At 54.6% G+C, this 21,431-nt stretch overlaps 2 protein-coding genes across 2 annotated transcripts; both read left to right on the forward strand.

The window, feature by feature from the left end:
* Positions 1-7,844: 7,844 nt before the first annotated feature.
* Positions 7,845-10,150, forward strand: EXOSC4 (exosome component 4). The gene is made up of 3 exons (XM_035012141.1): positions 7,845-8,418; positions 9,435-9,641; positions 9,755-10,150. The coding sequence occupies exons 1-3, from the start codon at positions 8,248-8,250 to the stop codon at positions 10,112-10,114; spliced, it is 738 nt and encodes a 245-aa protein (XP_034868032.1). The 5' UTR covers positions 7,845-8,247; the 3' UTR covers positions 10,115-10,150.
* Positions 10,151-11,256: 1,106 nt separating this feature from the next.
* GPAA1 (glycosylphosphatidylinositol anchor attachment 1) lies at positions 11,257-14,808 on the forward strand. Its single transcript, XM_035012139.1, has 12 exons — positions 11,257-11,437; positions 11,723-11,902; positions 11,986-12,097; positions 12,286-12,433; positions 12,514-12,615; positions 12,699-12,895; positions 12,971-13,167; positions 13,260-13,413; positions 13,577-13,672; positions 13,830-14,020; positions 14,099-14,269; positions 14,471-14,808. The coding sequence occupies exons 1-12, from the start codon at positions 11,364-11,366 to the stop codon at positions 14,712-14,714; spliced, it is 1,866 nt and encodes a 621-aa protein (XP_034868030.1). The 5' UTR covers positions 11,257-11,363; the 3' UTR covers positions 14,715-14,808.
* Positions 14,809-21,431: the final 6,623 nt, after the last annotated feature.

Consider the following 21,431-nt stretch of genomic DNA (forward strand, 5'->3'; position numbering starts at 1 on the left):
CTAGGGAAGAGATCAAAGTGTGAAAGAGATTCCATGCGAAGGAGATTCTCCACTGCTGAAGGGGCCATGTGGCAAGAAATGTGGGTGGCCTCTAGGAGCTGACATATCATAGTCAAAATACTAAAAGACAAAGAGAAAACCTCCACAATCACAAGATAAAAATGACTTCTCACATATGAGAAAACCCAATAAGATCAACACCTAACTTCTCATCAGAAACAATGGAGGGCAGGAAACAATGAGATGACATATTCAGTCATTCTTTAAATGACTCAAGCAAGAATCCTAAATTCTGGAAAGTGATCTTTGGGAAATTACAGTAAAATAAAGGCAGTCCAAGACAAACAAAGACAGAGAATTTCCTGCTAGAAGACCTGCCTCACAAGAAATACTAACGAAAGTTCTTCACAAGATGGAGGCATGGAAGATCCTGAACTGATCTCCTTCCTAGGACACAACAAATATACAATTGCATATGGAGGAATTCCTTCTGGAAAAGCCCTGAAAACTGGATGAGCAGAGCCCCCACAACAAAGGACAAAAAGGCAGCACTGAAATGCATAGGAATGGGACGCCTGGGTCGTTCAGTAGGTTAAGCATCTGCCTTTGGTTCAGGTCATGATTGCAGGGTCCTGGGATCCAGCCCCGCATCAGGCTCCCTGCTCAGTGAGGAGTCTGCTTCTCCCTCTCCCTCTGCCCCTGTTTGTGGGCAAAGGAAACCATCACCAAAAGGAAAAGGCAACCTACTGAACAGGAGAAGATATTTGCAAGTCATCCATCTGCTAAGGGGTCAATATTCAAAATATATAAAGAACTCGTACAACTCAACAAAAAAAGAAAAGCAACCTGATTAAAAAATGGGCAGAGGAACTGAATAGACATGTTTCCAAAGACATGCAGATGACCAACAGACACATGAAAAGACATTCAACATCACTAATTATTGGGGAAATGCAAACCAAAGCCACAATGAGATATCACCTCACACCTGTTAGAATGGCTAATGTCAGAAACACAAGAAATAACAAGTTTTGGCAAAGATGTGGGAAAAAGGGAAACTTCGTGCACTGTTGGTGGGAATGCTAATTGGTGCAACCACTGTGGAAAACAGTATGGAGTTTCCTCAAAAAAATAAGAATAGAAATGCCCTACGATCCAGCTATTCCACTCCTGGGTATTTATCTGAAGAAACCAAAAACACTAATTCAAACAGGTATCTGCACGCTTATGGTCATAGTGCATTATTTACAATAGTCAGGATATAGAAAGAACCCAAGCGTCATCGGTGAATGAATGGGTAGAGGGTGTGGTGTACATGCGCACGAGCACACGCACACACGCGCGCACATGCAGCGTGCACACGCGCGCACTGTAGAATATTACTCAGCCAGAAAAAAAAAAGAACGAAATCTTGCTGTTTTTCAGCACACGGGTGGATCTTGAGGGTATAATGCACGAAATAAGTCAGATAAAGGCAAATGCATGATTTCACTCACGTGGCATCTGAGCAAACAAATCAACACGTAAATCTCGGATGCAGAGAAGAGGCTGACGGCCACCAGAGGGAAGGGGTCGGGGTGGGTGCGGTGGGTGCGGGGTGCCAGTTGTAAGTGATGATGGCCAGTAGTCTTCCGGCGGTGATCACTTGGCAGCGTCTACAGACGTCAGGTATGAGGTCGTAGACCTGAAGCTCGCGCGTGGTGTCATATGCCACTTTTACCTCCATTCCAACAAAAAGAACGTTCTTGACGCTGAGAAGGATAGGCATGGCGTCCAGCTTCTCAGCGTAGCCACGCCGGCCAGGTGCCGGCCCGGTAGAGCTGCGAGCGAGCAAACCGGTGTGGACTGAAGCCACGGGCTGCCCGGCCCCTGCAGTAAATGCAGAACTTGACTATAACGCAGCAGGCTGCAAGGCGGCCCGGGCGGGGGCCTCGCGCGGACTCCCGCCAGCCCTCCTCCCTGGCAGAAGCAGGCCTTCCCGCCTCGCCGGAGGGCGCGTGGATGGCCGGCCCTGGCTGCCGCGTGGAGACACGCTTCCTGCCGTCCCCATAAGAAATGAGGCCCAGTTACCATCCCCTGGAATGGGAACTGGCCTTGCGCCTTATTTGACCAGAAGAATGTGGAGGAAGTGACGGCGCGCCTGCCTCAAGCCTTGACCTTGAGAACCCGACAGGGGCAGGACTTCCGGGGGGCTATGCGACCCCCTCACTCTGGGTTTTGACCAAAGGGCACACGGCGTTTATTCTAGGAGGTCTGCTGTCTGGGTGAGAGAAGCAGAACCCGGGGCATTGGGGCCAGAACCTCCTCCCTCCCAGCCGGGGCTCCCGGGCCTGGAAGCTCCACCCTGGGAGCGTGTGGCCAGCCGCTGAAGCCCTGCTTGGGCAGGCGCTCACGAGCAGGGCGGCTGTAGGGCAGGGGTGGTCCTGCATGGACACCGCGGCTATTGCTGGATCCCCAGCCCACGCAGCAGTGACCGCCACCCTGGACCCCTCCACCTGGAGCCCGCTGCTGGCCCCTCCACCCGAGGCTCACCCACTGCCTTACTTCCCACTGCGTGTGCTGCACACGAGGGACCCACCTTAGAGCTGACGGCCAGTGGCAACGAGCTCGTGATCCTGGGACTCACCCGTCTTCCCAAGTCCCCCATCAACCTAATGGAAAAGTGACCATCAGTGGAGGGTCCTGCACATTCCCAGCTGGTTAGTGGCCCCTCTGAGGGTGGGACACCATTGGGATGTGTCTGTCTTCAGGGGTCAGGTCTCTGGGGACAGGCTCACCCTGCACTCACACAGCCCCTTCCAGGGTGGGGCCTCACATTTAGTAAAATTTGCAAAAGTGAAATAATCACCCTCGGTGAGAGCGCTCTTCCCACCACAGCCTGCTTTCAGTCACCTCGTCTGTGCTGCATGGAACTGGAGGGGCACTGCTCAGGAGGTCGAGCTGGGGCGACATTTAGTCTGGGTTTAGCAGGGACGCCACGTCCTGGAATGGTTAAGCTATTGCTGTCAGTCTGGTGTGCAAATGGCTTCCAGGGACACATGGGCCTCCCTCCGCGCTGTGCGTCAGGACACCTTGGGCAGATGGAATTGGCTAATGAGTGTCATCAGTTCAAAAAATATCTAAGGTCATTTAGTCACAAACAAGAAAACCACAAAGGCCCTGAAATCTTAGGGCTCATATGTAGATGAAATTTGATAGAGGGCTCCTCAAATTTAACAATTCTAAAAACTTACGCCATATATATTTTTTTAAGATTTTATTTATTTATTTGACAGAGAGAGACACAGCGGGAGAGGGAACACAAGCAGGGGGAGTGGGAGAGGGAGAAGCAGGCTTCCCGCTGAGCAGGGAGCCCCATGTGGGGCTCGATCCCAGGACTCTGGGATCATGACCTGAGCCGAAGGCAGACGAAGGCTTAACGACTGAGCCACCCAGGCGCCCCCAAACTTACACCATATTACCCACAGGAGCCATTATCTGAAAACAACTTTTCTAAGCTATAGTAAAAAAAAAAACCTTAAACATGTTAGAAAAGAGACTGAATTATCTTCTCTCTGTAGATAGACGATGACGTCACAAATGTATCATATGACCTCACTGATATGAGGAATTCTTAATCTCAGGAAACAAACTGAGGTTGGCTGGAGTGGTGGGGGATGGGAGGGATGGGGTGGCTGGGTGATAGACACTGGGGAGAATATGTGCTCTGGTAAGCGCAGTGAATTGTGCAAGACTGTTGAATCTCAGATCTGTACCTCTGAAACAAATAATGCAATATATGTTAAGGAAAAAAAGAAGAAGAAAGCAGGAGGGGAAGAATGAAGGGGGGGAAATCGGAGGGGGAGACGAACCATGAGAGACGATGGACTCTGAGAAACAAACTGAGGGGTCTAGAGGGGAGGGGGGTGGGAGGATGGGTTAGCCTGGTGGTGGGTATTGAGGAGGGCACATTCTGCATGGAGCAGTGGGTGTTATGCACAAACAATGAATCATGGAACACTACATCAAAAACTAATGATGTAATGTCTGGGGATTAACATAACAATAAAAAATTTTTTAAGTGTCGTTTTTTAATTTTAAGTAACGTCTACACCCAAGGTGGGCTCGAACTCACAACCCTGAAATCGAGAGTTGCACGCTCCAACAACAGAGCCCGCCAGGCGCCCCAAACATTGTCATCCTAATAGACCATCAGAGCATGCATCCAAAAAGCATAAGGGAAACGTGTTAGAGAACTATTTCAGGAAGATAATTCATGACATGTTGGTTCTCTGTGTTTTGTGATGTTTGTGATACTGGTCAACTCTAAAAACTCTAAAAATTTATGTTACGTGTTAGGATTTCTTTTCTCACTCTATTCACTTGGTTTCAGATATATGATTTTGTCTTCTATTTTTAAAAACAGCACTATTCAGGAAAGAGTTAACACAGCGGGGCTCAGACCGCTCTCCTTTGTAAGATGCACTCAGGAGGTTAGCCAGCATCTGGGAGCTTCAATTTCAGGAAGGCTCCTGCCATTCCCTAAGAGTGGCTCAATGAGCCTAATCTGTACAAACAAATATGGTTTATGCTGAACTCCTGCCTTCCTTCTAGGCACCTGGGGTTGGGGTATGTGCCAGACCCTGCCCAGCCCCCGCGAATGCCCTAGGTGCTGAGTCTCCACTCACTGCTGGGGGTGTAGTGTGTCCTGCGGAGAAGGTTCTTTCGGGAAACTGTGCTTGGTTCCCTAACTTTGCCACATGAGCCTTATTCCTTTGCTGATTTAGATTACTATCCTTTCTCTGTAATAAATCTCAGCCACAAGTTCAACAATCTGTGCCAAATCCTACAAGCCCTCCAAGCAAATCGCTGAATCCAGGAGTGGTCTTGGGGATCCCAAACATAGCTCCCAAATTTGTGTACATGTTAGGCCCCCAACCCTGGATCTACCCATGGTTACAGCATGGGGTCAGAGAGCCAAGGGGGCAGGAATGGCCTGCTAAGGTGGAGATGCTACCAGGTTGGAGGCTTTGTTCCCAGGGGTGGAGGGAACACTCCCCCCAATTGACACAATGAAGGTCCCACGGATCTGGAGGGAGCAGCCACCACCCGGCCGCTCTGGGCCCTGTGCTGCTTAGGCTACTGAACGTCCTGGGCTACCAGTGTCACTGTTATGCAACCGGGACAGGACAGCTGCGGGGACACCCGTGAGGCTTCCACACGCATCAGTGGACAGCCACTGCAGTCTTGACCCGATTAGAACAGGGACAACACAAGCTCAAACTGCTGGGGAAAACAGCCCGGTCATTCCACCCATAACCAGCTGGGTCCAGCCGAAGAACTGACAGCGGGGACATGGCGGGTGATGAGTCACAGAGGAGGCCAGCCATCACGGCTTCAGACCAGGCGCAGGGGCAGGGCCGAGGCTGGCTCCCAGCCCGTGTGCTGCATTCATCTAGGAGACCAGGACCTTGACGAGGACACCGTGCTTGCAAGACTCGGGCTCTTGCCTGCTACAGTGTGTCCATTCTATCTGCTCTTTTTTTTTTTTTTTAAGATTATTTATTTATTTATTTATTTATTTATTTATTTATTTATTTATTTATTAGAGCGTGAGCAGGAGAGGAACAGCATGAGAGGGGAGAGGGTCAGAGGGAGAAGCAGACTCCCCGCTGAGCCAGGAGCCCGACGTGGGACTCGATCCCAGGACCCTGGGATCATGACCTGAGCTGAAGGCAGTCACTTAACCAACTGAGCTACCCAGGCGCCCTCTACCTGCTCTTCTTATGGCCTGATGTTGATCTTGCTTCTCTTGTGGGGCAGGGTCCATGTCCCCTCCCCTTGAGCCTGGGCACACCTTTGTGACCACCTTGACCCATATAGTCTGGTGGGAATAACACTATATGACTTCTGAGGCTAGGTCCATACGTGCCCACCTTGTTGTCTTTTGAGGTCACCTTGGAGTCCAGGCGCCATGCTTCCAGGAAACATTGGCTGCACAGAGAGGCCACCAACCCGGGTGAGGTCCTGACCAACAGCCAGCATCAATCACCAAAGATGTGAGAGAGGAAGCCCTCAAGACCACAGCTGACACCATTCGCAGTGACCACCAGCAGGAAAGATCCTAAGTGCAAACCAACTAGATGAGCCCAGGTCAGGACTGCAAGACTCGATAATATAATTGCTTTTTGTTATTCAAAGTCACTAAGGTTACGCAAACGAGGAAAAGAAAGTCTTAAATGCCCTATTGATGTGGGAAGCAAAGGCAGAAGAAAAATTATTAAATTTCCTCACAGCCCATTGACAAGTCCTTGAAACAGGCAGGGTGACGTTCCTCTAGGGATTCAACTGCCTCAGATGTTGACACTTTGCTAAGGGCAAGAGGCAATCCTAGCCTGACTCCCCCTCCCTGATCCTGTGAATCTACATTAACATACAAAAAGTCCTTTAGAAATCTCCTTTATCTCTAACCACCCCCCAAGCATATGACCCACTGATCTGCATCTGAAGGGTCTCATGACTAAGGTTTTATTAGACAGTAATAAATAACCTTTTCCCAACAATAGCTAGCCCCCTCGAGGTCCTGGAAATCTTGCTTCCAAAATTCCTTAGAGACTTACGCTCTCCCTAACCCCCTCCCAACTTGAAAGTGTATAATGGGTCACTCCTCATGACCCCAGTGTGGCTCTTTCTGCCCATGGGTTCTGTCCTTGTGCTTTAATATAACAACTTTTTATTTTTTTATTTTTTTATTTTTTTTAAGATTTTATTTATTTGCGAGAGAGAGAATGAGAGACAGAGAGCATGAGAGGGAGGAGGGTCAGAGGGAGAAGCAGACTCCCCGCCGAGCAGGGAGCCCGATGCGGGACTTGATCCCGGGACTCCAGGATCATGACCTGAGCCGAAGGCAGTCGCTTAACCAACTGAGCCACCCAGGCGCCCCAACAACTTTTTTTTTTAAAGGAAGATTTTATTTGTCAGAGAGAAAGCACACAAGCAGGGGGAGTGGGAGAGGGAGAAGCAGACTCCCCGCTGAGCCGGGAGCCCGATGCAGGACTCAATCCCAGGACCCTGGGATCATGACCTGAGCTGAAGGCAGACGCCCAACGAACAGAGCCACCCAGGCGTCCCTAAAATCACCTTTCTGCACCCAAGACATCTTGAGAATTCTTTCTTGGCGGTTGGCTTCGAACCCTAACATCTTTCCTACATCGCTATCTAAAGAGAATGAGGGGCACCTGGGTGGCTCAGATGGTTAAGTGCCTTTGGCTCAGGTCATGACCTCAGGGTTCTGGGAGTGAGTCCTGCCAAGGGATCCCAGGTCAGCAGGGAGTCAGCTTCTCCCTCTGCCTGCTGCTCCCTTCTGCTCATGCTCTCTCTCTAATGAATAAATAAAATCTTTTAAAAAATAAAATAAAAAGAATATGAGCATGCCTGTGTACGATACAAATTATGCGTCAATTTTTTTAATGAACAAATGTAAACACTAAACGGTAAGAAAACAAAAAAACACAAGGGCGCCTCAGCTTGGGAGAATGAATGCATTTATGGCTGCGGAAGAACTAGAAACCATCAGAGACAGGACGCCGCTTCCTCCCAGCACGAGCTGCGCTCGCCCGCCGAACGCGCAAGGAGCCTCCGGGGATGCGGAGCGGCAGAGGCCAGCTAGCCGGCGAGCCAGGGCCCGCGGGGCGCAGGTGCAGGCGCGGGGCGGGGCTGGCGGGGCGCGGGCGCAGGTGTGGGGTGGAGCCGGCGGGCGCAGGCGCAGGGGCTCGGCGGGGGCGGGGCTGGCGGGGCGCAGGCGCAGGGCTCGGTGGGGGCGGGGCCGGCGTGGCCGGCGGGGCGCAGGCGCCGCGGGAGTCCTGAGAGCCTTGGGAGCCGGCGTAGGCGCGTGCGGCGGAAGCCAGGGAGGTCCCGGGGAGCATAAGGGCCGCCCCCACGACAAACCCAAGGGGGCGCGACCGGGGGTTCTTTGCCGAGCCGGTCCCCACCTCTGGCAGCCGTGGGACAGCCCTCCTCCCCTGGGTCCGCACATTCCCGGGGCCGGAAGTGAGGAACGTGGCGCCGCGGGGGAGCGTAGTTCCCACGACCAGAAGTAGAGAGAGTGGGGCCGCCTGGCGCCCTGGGGGAACCGTAGTTGTCCGAGGCCGGAAGTGGGGGGGTTGGACCGGCGGAAGCCGTGGGCCCTTGGGAGGTCGGAAGTGGGGGTAGGGCCGCCGGGAGCTGTAGTTTTGAGGGAGGCGGGAGCGCGGCGAGCAGCCGGGCGACATGGCGGGCTTGGAGCTCCTGTCGGACCAGGGCTACCGGGTAGACGGACGGCGCGCGGGGGAGCTGCGCAAGATCCAGGCGCGGATGGGCGTGTTCGCGCAGGCCGACGGCTCGGCCTACATCGAGCAAGGCAACACCAAGGCGCTTGCGGTGGTCTACGGGCCGCACGAGGCGAGTGGGCATGCGCGAGCCGGGCGGGGTGCGCGGGGCCCGCGGGCCGAGCTGAGGCTCTGGGGGCCCGGCTGGCGCGCCTCCGTTCACGCAGCCCATCTTCTCCGTCGCGGCTCGCTCGGAGCCCAAGCCAAGGTCCTTGCAGCGTGGTGCACCGCGGTCCCCCTTTCGCACCGGCCGCCGTCCCCTCCGCCCTGCACCCATCCTTGCTGTTCTGGAAGCGCCAGGCGCGCTCCCGCTCTCCTCCGCCTCCTGCTCCTCTCCGCGGTCCACTCCGACGTCATCCTCCGGGGGCCGCCTCCCCCGACCACCTTCCTCGCGTGGCGAGCCCCTCCCCTACCACCACACCCTTCCCTCCCTGCCTTTCCAGAACCGGTCACCTCAGACATCAATTCAGCTAGCCCTCCGTTTAACTCCTCACGGGAACGTAAACTCCGCGAGGACAGGGACTGTAAATAAAACCTGGTTTTGGTGCCATGTCTCCATTGCTGGAGAAGCGAAGAGCGCTGGGGTGGAAACAAGCGTGGCGCGTTTGCAGAGCAGAAGGGCTGCTCGTGGGGAGATGGGGAAGAGCTCAAGACGGGATCGAGGCGTCTCTGGGGACGCAAGAACTCGCCGCTTTGTAGACCGGGGAAACTACGATTTTATCTCACACGTGATGGGGAAGCTTTGCGAGGCAGTAGAATAGGTGAATGTGTAGAGGAGACGAAATCAGACTTGATATTTGTGAATATACCCGCTCTGGCTACAAATGGAGAATGGGTTGGGAGGAGATGAGGCGGGGATGGAAACAGAGAGGCCTGTTAAGAGAAATCATACCCAGGCACGATGGTGGCCTAGAGACTGGCCAACCGGCGCTCCCACGGGCTGTTGCGGAGGTAAAGTAGCTGTGCTTCCGGAGATGCTGGAAGTAGAAGGAGCGTGAGAGGGAAGCTGAGGTCTGGGGCCTGAGCCAAAGGAAGGGTAGTGTGAGCTGGGGAGCAGTGAGCCTGGCTCATGTGTCCTTCCTCCCCCAGATCCGGGGCTCCCGAGCACGAGCCCTGCCAGACAGGGCCCTGGTGAACTGTCAGTATAGTTCTGCGACCTTCAGCACAGGCGAACGCAAGCGGCGACCACACGGGGACCGCAAGTCTTGCGAGATGGGCCTGCAGCTGCGTCAGACCTTCGAGGCCGCCATCCTTACGCAGCTGCACCCACGCTCCCAGATTGATATATATGTGCAGGTGAGCAAGCAGCAGCCATCAACCCAGGGAGGGAGAGGGGTGGAGGGGGAGGTGGGGATGGCAGTCAGGGGTCAGGAGCCTAAGGGACTGATGCCACTGGGGGGTTCCTGCAGGTGCTGCAGGCAGACGGTGGGACCTATGCAGCTTGTGTGAATGCAGCCACGCTGGCAGTGCTGGATGCCGGAATACCCGTGCGGGACTTTGTGTGCGCCTGCTCAGCCGGCTTTGTGGACAACACAGCTCTGGCGGACCTCAGCCACGTGGAAGAGGCAGCTGGTGGTCCTCAGCTGGCCCTGGCCTTGCTGCCAGCCTCAGGCCAGATTGCACTCCTTGAAATGGATGCCAGGCTACATGAGGACCACCTGGAGCAGGTGCTAGAGGCCGCTGCCCGGGCTGCCCGGGACGTGCACACACTGCTGGACCGTGTGGTTCGGCAACATGTACGTGAGGCCTCTACTTTGCTAGGGGACTGAGCATCTGGCCCCCTCATGCCCAGAATAAAACCCACACATAATCTGCTGTATTTTGATCTCCCCACAGCACTACTACACCCTCAGAGCCTGGCCTGGTGCTTGCCCCTGGGGTGACTAGGGACCGTCCCCATCCTCCACACATGAAATACATACCTCTTGCAGCCTCAAGGCTCACAGCCCGAAGAAGGGGCGGGGGGGGGCGGGGAGGGCGGGGAGTGTGTCCCTGGATGAACAGAGCAGTTGTGCCGGGAAGGGTTCAAGGCAGCTGAGCAGTGAGACGTGGCCTGGCATAACGAGCCAAGCCACTGGACTGGAGTCTGTTTTCACACCAGCATATCCGGGGCCCACCATGGAGATGTGGGGGCCATGCCCCACATCCTCTGGACTATGGCTTGAGCTGAATGGCCCCTTCCACCCTAGGAGCCCTTGGGGCCTACTTAACCTCAGACTCCAAAAGTACAACAGATAACATGTTCTCACCTGGGGGAAGGGGTTGCGAAGGGGTCTTCACTACATACGCACAGACGCGCAAGCGCCGCCTGCCTGAACCCCAAACACTGGCCTTTGCAGCCCTCACCCAGGCACCTCCTGATCTGAATAGGAGTGCTCCCCACTTTCTACTCCACGTACCCCAGCTCTTTTGAAACCCTTTTGGCCAAGAGGACCATCTGCACCTTCCTCCCGGTGGTCCTCTGACCCTGGTAACTTTGGTGCTGGGCTCACACTGTGATTTCCCTTCTGCACTCACTGCCATTTTTGACCAACATCCATAGAAATGAATCTGCCAATGCCTTGGTCTCTCAGTCAACGGGAACCCTCTTCCTTCCCTACCCACCCATGGCACCCAGGCCTGTCATTGCCCGTAGCAGCACGTTCAACCTCCTGGGGCGTCCGTGCTCTCCAGTTTCCCTCCCACCTGTCCTGTTCATCCCCTCCCTGATTCTCGCTCTCCCCCACCAGCCGCGGCGGCAGCGGGTCATCTTCACTGCTTTCCTCTGGCGCAGTACAGCTGCCGGCCGGTCGTCCTGCTGGGGACGGGTCCTCCGGGAGGCCGCTCCGGGCGGGCGGAGACACTCGCACCGCGGCCCAGCCCCGCACCGCCTCTGCTCTGGGCATGCGCGGCGGCGCGAGGGCCTTCGGGACCGGAAGTGCGGGCGGGCGCGGGGCTTCGGGTCCGGCGGGAGCGCGGCGCCGGTTGGGCGGCTGGAGCTGGCGGGCGGGCGCGGCCCCGAAGCCGCCTCTCCTCGCCATGGGCCTCCTGTCGGACCCGGTGCGCCGGCGCGCCCTCGCCCGCCTCGTGCTGCGTCTGAACGCGCCGCTCTGGTGAGCGCGGGGCCCAGGAAGGCGGGGCCCGGAGGACCCGGCGCTCGAGCGGCCGCCGCCCCCACCGCCCGCGGGCTGCTCGCGCCAGTCGCGTCGCGCCCGCGGGCCTCGCCCGGGGCATCGGGTCTGGGGCTCAGCCCTCCCGCCCGACGTCCCGCGTGCCGGGACTCCGGGGTCAGGTCCCGCCGACACGCCCCCGCCATCCCCGGTGCAGAGGTGGAGGCCACGGGCGGGAGTCCCCGGACGCGCTAATGCTCCGGGGGCCCCTCCACCGTCTCCCTGCAGCGTGCTCAGCTACGTGGCGGGCATCGCCTGGTTCCTGGCGCTGGCTTTCCCGCCGTTGACCCAACGCACTTACATGTCGGAGAACGCCATGGGCTCCACCATGGTGGAGGAGCAGTTTGCGGGCGGAGACCGTGCCCGGAGCTTTGCCCGAGACTTTGCTGCCCACCGCAGGAAGTCGGGGTGAGCGGAGAGCTGCGGGTACGGGGAGACAGCGGTGCTCAAAGCCAGGGAGCTCTGCCTAGCGGCTCTCGTCGTGTCTCTAGGGCTCTGCCAGTGGCGTGGCTGGAGCGGACGATGCGGTCAGTGGGGCTGGAGGTCTACACGCAGACTTTCTCCCGGAAACTGCCCTTTCCTGATGAGACCCACGAGCGCTATGTACTGTGGGGGAGGGGGTGTGCGTGGGACCAAAAAGCACCTCAGGGGGGCGGCTTGGGGCCGGGAAGCCCGGTGGTGGCGTGTCCTGGGGCCCCGGGAATCCCTGGTGGGCAATCTAGGGCGACGAGGGAGAGGCTTCAGCCGTCCGGGGTGGGGTGGTGCTGACGCTTCTCCGATGCTGCACGCAGGTGGTGTCAGGTACCAACGTGTATGGCATCCTGCGGGCCCCGCGCGCTGCCAGCACCGAGTCCCTGGTGCTCACCGTACCCTGCGGCCCTGACTCCACCAACAGCCAGGCTGTGGGGCTGCTGCTGGCACTCGCTGCCCACTTTCGGGGTGAGGCTCAGGGGCTGCTGCTGGCAAGGGAGGGTTTGGCCACTGTCCCAGGCCCTGCTGACCTAGCTTCTGGCCTCCAGGGCAGATCTACTGGGCCAAAGACATCATCTTCCTGGTGACAGAACAAGACCTTCTGGGCACTGAGGCTTGGCTGGAGGCCTACCACGATGTCAACATCACCGGTGGGTGCTCTTGCCCTGGCCCCTCTGTCAGGCTCACTGTCCTCGTCGGCCCCCATAGGCAGCTCCTTCACCTGCTCCTACAGGCATGCAGTCATCCCCTCTGCAGGGCCGGGCTGGGGCCATCCAGGCAGCTGTGGCCTTGGAGCTGAGCAGTGATGTGGTCACAAGCCTTGATGTGGCTGTGGAGGGGCTCAACGGGCAGCTGCCCAACCTCGATCTGCTCAACCTCTTCCAGACTTTCTGTCAGAAAGGGGGGCTGCTGTGCACTCTCCAGGGCAAGGTAAGGGGGGCAGCCTGCCTGGGAAGTGTGGGCCCTGTGTGGGGCTTCTCTGACCGTGCCCCCAAACCCTCTAAGCTCCAGCCCCAGGACTGGACATCCATAGATGGGCCGCTGCAGGGTCTGCAGACCCTGCTGCTCATGGTCCTGCAGCAGGCCTCTGGCCGCCCTCATGGCCCTCACGGCCTCTTCCTGCGCTACCGTGTGGAGGCCCTGACCATCCGTGGCATTAACAGCTTCCGACAATATAAGTATGACTTGGTGGCAGTGGGCAAGTAAGTGGCTTCTGGACCCCCCTTCCATCTTGGGGTGGATTGGGGGGCGTCTGGGGGGCCTGGCTGGCCATGACGCCATCCCACCCTGGCAGGGCCCTGGAGGGCGTGTTCCGCAAGCTCAACCATCTCCTGGAGCGCCTGCACCAGTCCTTCTTCTTCTACCTGCTTCCCGCGCTTTCCCGCTTCGTCTCCATCGGCCTCTACATGCCTGCTGTTGGCTTTTTGCTCTTGGTCCTTGGTCTCAAGATATCCTCTGAACCCCGTGTCCACTTGTGGCCAGCCTCAGGTCCTCTCCACTCTAGGCTGGGGAGGACCGTCCGTACTTGAAGGGGGGGAGTGGGAGTGAGCCCCGGGTCCCCTGCCGGGCGGATTCCATCACACCCGTCGTCAGGGTCCTTGACTAGACCACGCTCTGGAACTGTGGATGCAGTTGCATGAGGCCGGAGTGGGCCCCGAGGAGCCTGGGGGGGCCTCTGGACCTAGTCCTCCCCTCCTGCCAACACAGGTGATGGTCCCCCCGCTCCTGCTTTTGGGGTGGGCTTCCAGGGTTCCGGGTGATCGTTACTGCTGCAGTGCAGTCTTGATCGGTGGGGTGGTGGTGAGGATCCTTGGGGCCCCCTGGCCCCAGGGCCCATCTCCCCAGTGTCCGTGTGCCCTTGCAGACCGTGGGGCTGGCCTCGCTTGTGGCGCCCTTGCTGATCTCACAGGCCATGGGCCTGGCCCTTTACATCCTGCCCGTGCTGGGCCAACACGTGGCTGCCCAGCACTTCCCCGTGGCGGAGGCCGAGGCCGTGGTGCTGACCCTGCTGGCCATCTATGCAGCGGGCCTGGCCCTTCCACACAGCACCCAGCGGTGAGGAGCTAGGCCGGGGGGGGTGGGCTGGGGCACCCTGGCCGCACACGCACCGCCTCTGAGCCCCTCGCTTCGCAGGGTGGTGAGCACACAGGCCCCAGACAGAGGCTGGATGGCGCTGAAGCTGGTGGCCCTCATATACCTGGTGCTGCAGTTGGCCTGCATCGCCCTCACCAACTTCTCGCTGGGCTTCCTGCTGGCTGCCACCATGGTGCCCGCTGCTGCCCTCACCAAGCCCTGTGGGCCCCGGTACGTGCGGTGCCGCGTCCCAAGCCCAGGCCCTGTGCTCCTTACCACCACTGTGCCCTCCCGCGGGACCCCCTCGCCCACTCCCACTGTGCCCTCCCGCGGGACCCCTCGCCCACTCCCACTGTGCCCTCCCGCGGACCCCCTCGCCCAGCCGGTGTCTGTGCCCCCCAGAGCCCGACCTGACCCTGTCCCTCTACCCAGGCCGCTCTGGGCCGCCCTGCTGGTGCTGACGAGCCCGGCCGCCACACTGCTGGGCGGCCTGTTCGTGTGGCGGGAGCTGCAGGAGGCTCCCGTGTCGCTGGCCGAGGGCTGGCAGCTCTTCCTGGCCGCGCTGGCCCAGGGCATGCTGGAGCACCACACCTACGGCGCCCTGCTCTTTCCGCTGCTGGCCCTGGGCCTCTACCCCTGCTGGCTGCTCTTCTGGAACGTGCTCTTCTGGAAGTGATGTGTGGCCCACGGCCCTGCAGCGTCAGGACTGGGGTGGGGACCCCCCCGCGTTGTCTCCCTCTTGGGAAATAAACAGGAGTTTGGGGCTGTTGGCCAACTGTCTGCTGTCCGTGCAGGGCCCCCAGGCCCGTGGGCGAGAAGCTCTGCCTGAAGGCCTGGCCTTCCCACACACCTCCTTTCTGGAGGGCACTGCCCTGGTCCACTTACTGCTGGCAGGAGTGAGGGCCCAGCCACACGAGCCTCGGAGGAGAGCCTCGGGTGGACACTGGGCTTGGACTGAAAACGGCACGCACAGACCCCGCCCTGGCCCCCGCCCCAGAAGCATCACGGTAGGAGGCAGGGTGCGGGGTAAGAGGAAACACAGTGGGAGCAGGGCTTGGGCCTGACAGGATCTGAGGTCCCAGAGACCACACTGCTCTGTCTGCAGCGCTGGAGTTGAAGGGGCAAAGGGGCTGGAGTGGAGCCCTGCAGAGAAGACCTGGGGCGTGGGGAGTGGCACTGCCGAGGCCAGAACCGCGGCGTGGGTCTGGGAGGGGCACCTAGCCAGCTTCCTTGGAGCTGAGCCAGCCCAGGCCAGCCAACCCTAAGAGGCAGACCAAGGTGGAACAGCCCACCCAGCACCACCTCGGGGCAGCAGGCCACGGGTCCCCTGAAGGGAGTCGGGAGGTTAGTGTCCATCCTGGAGGGAAGAAAGGGAAGAGAAAAGCAAAATGTAGCTTTTCAGCGATGCCAGGCCCACATCAGCTCCCGGAAGGGTCTGATGGGGCGGCAGAGTGGCCCCACGCAGAGAGTGTCTCTTCAGTCTCCCTTCAGTGCCACACCCAGAATGGTGGGGCCTGGGAGGTCCTATGGAGGAAGCTCTAGCCCGCAGAGCCCTGCTGGTTCTCTGCTGATGGGCACCTCTGTGTCCGGCATTGTGGGGGATGGCGGTCGGCAAGGGTGTTGGAGACCCACTGTGACTAGCGGCCTGTCACTGGCCTGCTTGTTCCCAAGATCCAGCTGGGATCCCTTTATTGTTGAGCAAACTGTTCTGCTCCTGAGGCTGGAGAGAGACTCAGAGACTCAGCACCCCAGGGTGCCTCCCAGGCTGGCTGCTGTTGAGTCTGACCTCTCATAGGTCAGGCCCCACTTCTCCGTGGCCTTGCTGTCCTCTTAAGACGCACAGACGTCTCCGCTCTTAGTCCCTGCTGTCTGTGTGTGTGGGAGCTGGCATCCAGTACAAAACCCCTTCTAGGCCTTTTAGCCAGGCTTTGGCCTCAATCAGCCATTTTTAACTGCAGTTAGTCCCTTAAAACACACATCTTGAAAATATATTAAATCGTGGAATATACAGGTAGGGGGGCAAAAGCAAAAAGATTACCTCAGTTGTGTTCTGAATTTACCTTGCAGAATTCTTCCTGTTTATACAAAAGATTTGAAACCATGGGAACCACAAAGCTGATTTGTCAGGGAAGTGGGATTTTTTTTTTTTTTAAAGATTTTATTTATTTATTCATGAGGGATAGAGAGAGGCAGAGGCAGAGGGAGAAGCAGGCTCCCGAGGAGCAGGGAGCCCGACGTGGGGCTCGATCCCAGGACCCTGGGACCACGACCTGAGCTGAAGGCAGACGCTTAACCGACTAAGCCACCCAGGCGTCCAGGGAAGTGGGATTTCTGTTGTGATTTTCAGTAATGTCACTTGTACGATACTTTTTTTTAAGATTTTATTTTATTTATTTATTTTAAATGTTTTATTTATTTATTCATGAGAGTCAGAGAGAGAGAGAGGCAGAGGCAGAGGGAGAAGCAGGCTCCCCGCCGAGCAGGGAGCCCGATGCGGGACTCGATCCCAGGACCCCAGGATCACGACCCGAGCCGAAGGCAGATGCCCAACCATCTGAGCCACCCAGGCGCCCAGATTTTATTTTTATTTATTTGAAAGACAGAGATAGCACAGAAGCACGAGCAGGGAGGAGAGGGAGAAGCAGGCTCCCCACCGAGCAGGGAGCCCAGGACCCCGAGATCATGACCTGAGACGAAGGCAGGCGCTTAACTGACTGAGCCACCCAGGCGCCCCTATACATTGTTTTAAAACAAGGAAAGCTCAGGGCACCTGGGTGGCTCAGTCAGTTAAGTGTCTGACTCGGTCTCAGCTCAGGTCTTGATCTCAGGGTTGTGAGTTCAAGCCCTGCGTTGGGCTCCACACTGGGCGTGGAGCCTACTTAAAAGAGAAAGAAAAAACAAGGGAATGTCAAGCTGTAAAGATGTAGGTCAGGTGTACAAGGACAGAGTATAAGGTCCTAAATGCTTTATATTGATGGTGTGGCAACGTCTGCGACGTGTCTCCATTATCTGTCCTTCTTAGTCATAGAGAGCCCAATTTTGATCCCTGTGCCTGGAGGTGTGGCCTTGTGACTATGGGGGGGCCAGTAGGATAAGAACAGAAGCTTCGGGGTGAATACCAAGCAAAGACCTCACCCAGAGAGACCGGCCCTCTGAGCCCTTTCCTTTCCCCTGCCCATGGGAATGTGGAAGTGATGGTCGGAACGTGAAGTGTGTCTAAGACACAAGGTACAGCCTGTGTTGAGAACGGAGGGAGAGGAGCAGGGACTCCCCGACCATCCAAAGGCATCACACAGCCCTGGTTTGCTCAACTGGGCTTCATTTACTAGAAAGAGAAACAGACTTGTACCTTATATAAGCAATTATTTTCTGACACTCAGATCGAGTTCCAGCTAATACAAGAGAGACTATCGCTGAACCCAGCTCGCAAGAGGACTCAGTTACCAGCTAGATGAATTTGGAAGTATATGGTTGTTGTGTTGATAATCAGTACTTAGTAGGACGTACTCATTTGTTGCTTGCTTCCCACGCCCCAGAACGGAAGCACCATGGGGGGCAGGGACACTGTGTAATTTCCTGCCACTTTTCTAGCTCAGAGCCAGATACATGGTAGAATGTTCATCTGTATTTGTTAAATGAAAGAAAAAAGCAGAGGGAGACCCTCCGGAGGTCCAGGAGGAAGCTCTGGGGGGCAGACCTGACAGCTTCCACAGGGCCCTGGAGAGTTGCCTATGGCTTGTGGTGTGGGGTGAGCCCAGTAAGGTGAGGGTAGCAGCCCCCAGCCAGGCAGGCCACCCTCCACCCACCTCAGAACACCCAGCAGCCTCCCCACAACCAGGCCCACTGCAGACACCCTACTTGGCCTTGGGATGCCTCTAGCAACTCACCTGGGTGTCCCAGATCTCCTGCGCTCTTCTCAAACCATTTGCCTAGTCACCCCACTCCACCTGAAGTTTCAAGGTCGGCAGGTTGGGGGCTGCTCTGGACACCGTTAGCCAAAAACTGCACCCGCAAGCCCCAACTGCCTTCATGCCCACACTCAGGTCCTGTCTCCTGCCCAGGCCCCTCTTCTGAGGCCCCAGTGTGTCACCTCTGGCCTCCTGGATGTGTGATGGTCATCTCTAAGTTACAGTATCCCAACCTGAACACCCCACGCGCATGCACCTTTTCCCTTGGCACACTCATGCAACCCTGGCCTCAGCGTCAATCTTGTCTCTCTTCAGGGGATGCCCAGCACTCCCAGGAGAGACCCAAACTCCTTACCTTGGTCTTCAAGGCCTGTGCATGTTCCTCAGAACACTCTCATTGCCCCCAAAGCAGCCTGTGCCTCCGCCTCCTGCCCTTCCAGCCCGACACCAGTAATCTACTTTCTTCTTTTTTTTAAAGATTTATTTATTTATTTATTTATTTTGAGAGAGAGAATGAGAGACAGAGAGCATGAGAGGGAGGAGGGTCAGAGGGAGAAGCAGACTCCCTGCCGAGCAGGGAGCCTGATGTGGGACTCGATCCCGGGACTCCAGGATCATGACCTGAGCCGAAGGCAGTCGCTTAACCAACTGAGCCACCCAGGCGCCCAGTAATCTACTTTCTAACCCCAGATTCAGACTTTAACATGGATAGCCTCAGACACACGTGGTCTTCTGTGTCTGGCTTCTTTCACTCAGCAGGATGCTTCGAAAGTTCATCCACATTGCAGTATGTGTCACAACTTCCTTGCGTGGCCAAATACGTTCCACTGTCTGGACATGCCACATTGTGTTTACCCATCTGTCAGTTGATGGGCATTTGGGTTGTTTCCTCTTTCTTGGTTATTATGGAGGATGCACCTGTCAACATTCATGAGCAAGTTTTTGTGGGAAGGTACGTTTTCTCTTGGGTATACACCTAGAAGTTGAATATAAAGCTCTGAATTTCCACCTTAGCACTGCTCTTGACGCATCCCATATGTTTTGGTACGCTCCGTTTTTGTTTTCATTCACCTCAAATTACGTTCTAATTTTCCCTGTGATTTCTTCTTTGACTAACTGGCTATTTAGGAATATGTTATTTAATTTTTCACGTGTATGAATTTCCCAAATTTATTTGTTACTGATTTTTAATTTCATTCTGTTGTCAAAAAACGTACTTTGTATGATATTACTACTTTAAAATGTACTGAGACTTGTTTTATCTTCTAAATAACGGTCTATCCTGAAGAATGTTCCGTGTGCACTGAGAAGAATATGTGCTTTTCTGTGGGGTGCATGTTAAGTCTAGCTGGCTTAAGCGTTGTTCAAGTCTTCTCTTTCTTTGCTGAGCTTCTGTCTAGTTCTGTCCATTACTGGAAGTATTGAAGTCTCCAGCTATTTTTTGTTTTTTTTTAAAGATTTTATTTATTTGACAGAGAGAAACACAGCGAGAGAGGGAACACAGGCAGAGGGAGTGGGAGAGGGAGAAGCAGGCTTCCCGCCGAGCAGAGAGCCCGATGCGGGGCTCGATCCCAGGACCCTGGGACCATGACCTGAGCCGAAGGCAGACGCTTAACGACTGAGCCACCCAGGCGCCCCATCTCCAGCTATTATTGTTGAATTGTCTATTTCTCCCTTCCATTCTGTCAACTTTTACTTCATGTATTTTGGGGCAGTAGGCAAACATATATTCATAATTGTTATGTCTTCTTGATGGATTGGTCCTTTTTTCATTATAAAATGTCCTTCTTTAACTCTGGTACCAATTTTTATTTTAAGGTCTATACCGTTTGATGTTAGTATAGCTCTTTTTTGATTACTGTTAGTATAGATGGTATATCTTTTTCCACATTTTTACTTCCTACCTATTTGTGTCCTTGAATCTAAAGTTTGTTTCTTATAGACACCATATAGTTGGGTTTTTTTAATCCATTATGCCAATTTCTGCCTTTTAATTGGAGACTTTAATCCATTTACTTTTTTTTTTTATTTTTTAAGATTAAGATAGCTGTTTTCCAGTGTACCATCTTATTTCTTTGACTATATCTTCTGAGTAATTTTCTTAGTGTTGCCCTTGAGATTACAACTAACATCTTAATTGATAATCTGATTTAGGTTAACAGTAAATTAATTCTGGGACACCTGGCTGACTCAGTTGGTAGAGCATGGACTCCTGGATTCAGAGTTTGAGTTTGAGCCCCATATTGGGTGTAGAGATTACTTAAAAATAAAATCTTTAGGGGCACCAGGGTGGCTCAGTCAGTTAAGCATCCAACTCTTGGTTTCAGCTCAGGTCATGATCTCAGGGTCATGGGATAGAGCACCATGTCGCTCTGAGCAGAGCCTGCTTAGGATTCCCTCTGCCTCTGCCCCTCCCCCAACTCGTGCGTGCGCGCGAACTCTCCCGCTCTCTGTCTAATAAATACTTTAAAATAAATCACTGAACTCTACCTCTGGAACTAATAATATACTATGTTAATTGAATTTAAATTAAAAACATAAAAATATTTTTAAAAAACCAGTAAGTTAACTTCAGTAGTATTAAAAGATGTTGCTCTTATATAACCGCACCCCTTCTTTATGCTGTTGTCACAAATTCCATCTTTATGCCTCCTGTGCCTGTCCACACATTTATAGTTATCACTTTTATGCAGGTTTTTTTAATCAGATAGGAAAAAATTATAAACAAAAATGCATTTATATTTGTTTTTATATTTACCTATGTACCTTTACTGGTCCCTTTTTTTTTTTTTTAACTGGTGTTATTTCTTCATGTGGATTTGAGTTACTGCCTCGTGTCCTTTTATTTCAGCCTGAAGACCCCATTGAGTAGTTTTTGGAGGGCAGGGTTCTTGTAACAAGCTCTCCTAGTTTATTTATCTGGGATTGTCTTAATTTATCCTTTGTTTCTGAGGGACAGTTTTGCCATATATAGAATTCTTGGTAGGTTTGCTCTTTCAGCACCTGGAAAAGGTCATCCCACTGCCTTTTGACCTCCATGGTTTCTAATGTGAAATACGTGTTTGTATTTCGATCGCTTATATGTGATGAGTCACTTCTCTTGCTGGTTTCAAGAGTCTTTTTCTTTGGCTTTCAACAATTTATGAAGTGTCTAAGTGGGGATCTTTTTCAGTTTATCCTACTTGGCATTCATTGACTTTCCTGGATGTGAAGATTCATGCTTTTCATCAAATCTAGGAAATTTTCAGGCATTATTTTTTCAAATATTCTTTCTGTGCCTTTTCTGTCTCTTTTCTGCTCCTGAAAATTATGCCTAGGCTGGTATGCTTAATGGTGTTCCACCAAAAAGACCAATGGTCTTTTTTTTTTCCTGTTCCTCAGACTGGACAATCTCAAGTGACCTAACTTCAAGTTTACTAATTCTTTCTTCTATCTATTCAAATATGCAGTAGAGCACGTGTCCTGAACACGCTGTGAAGGTGCAC

Source organism: Mirounga leonina, unplaced genomic scaffold (genome assembly GCF_011800145.1).
Source record: "Mirounga leonina isolate KUSES-001 unplaced genomic scaffold, KU_Mleo_1.0 Mir_165, whole genome shotgun sequence".
Lineage (NCBI taxonomy): Eukaryota > Metazoa > Chordata > Mammalia > Carnivora > Phocidae > Mirounga > Mirounga leonina.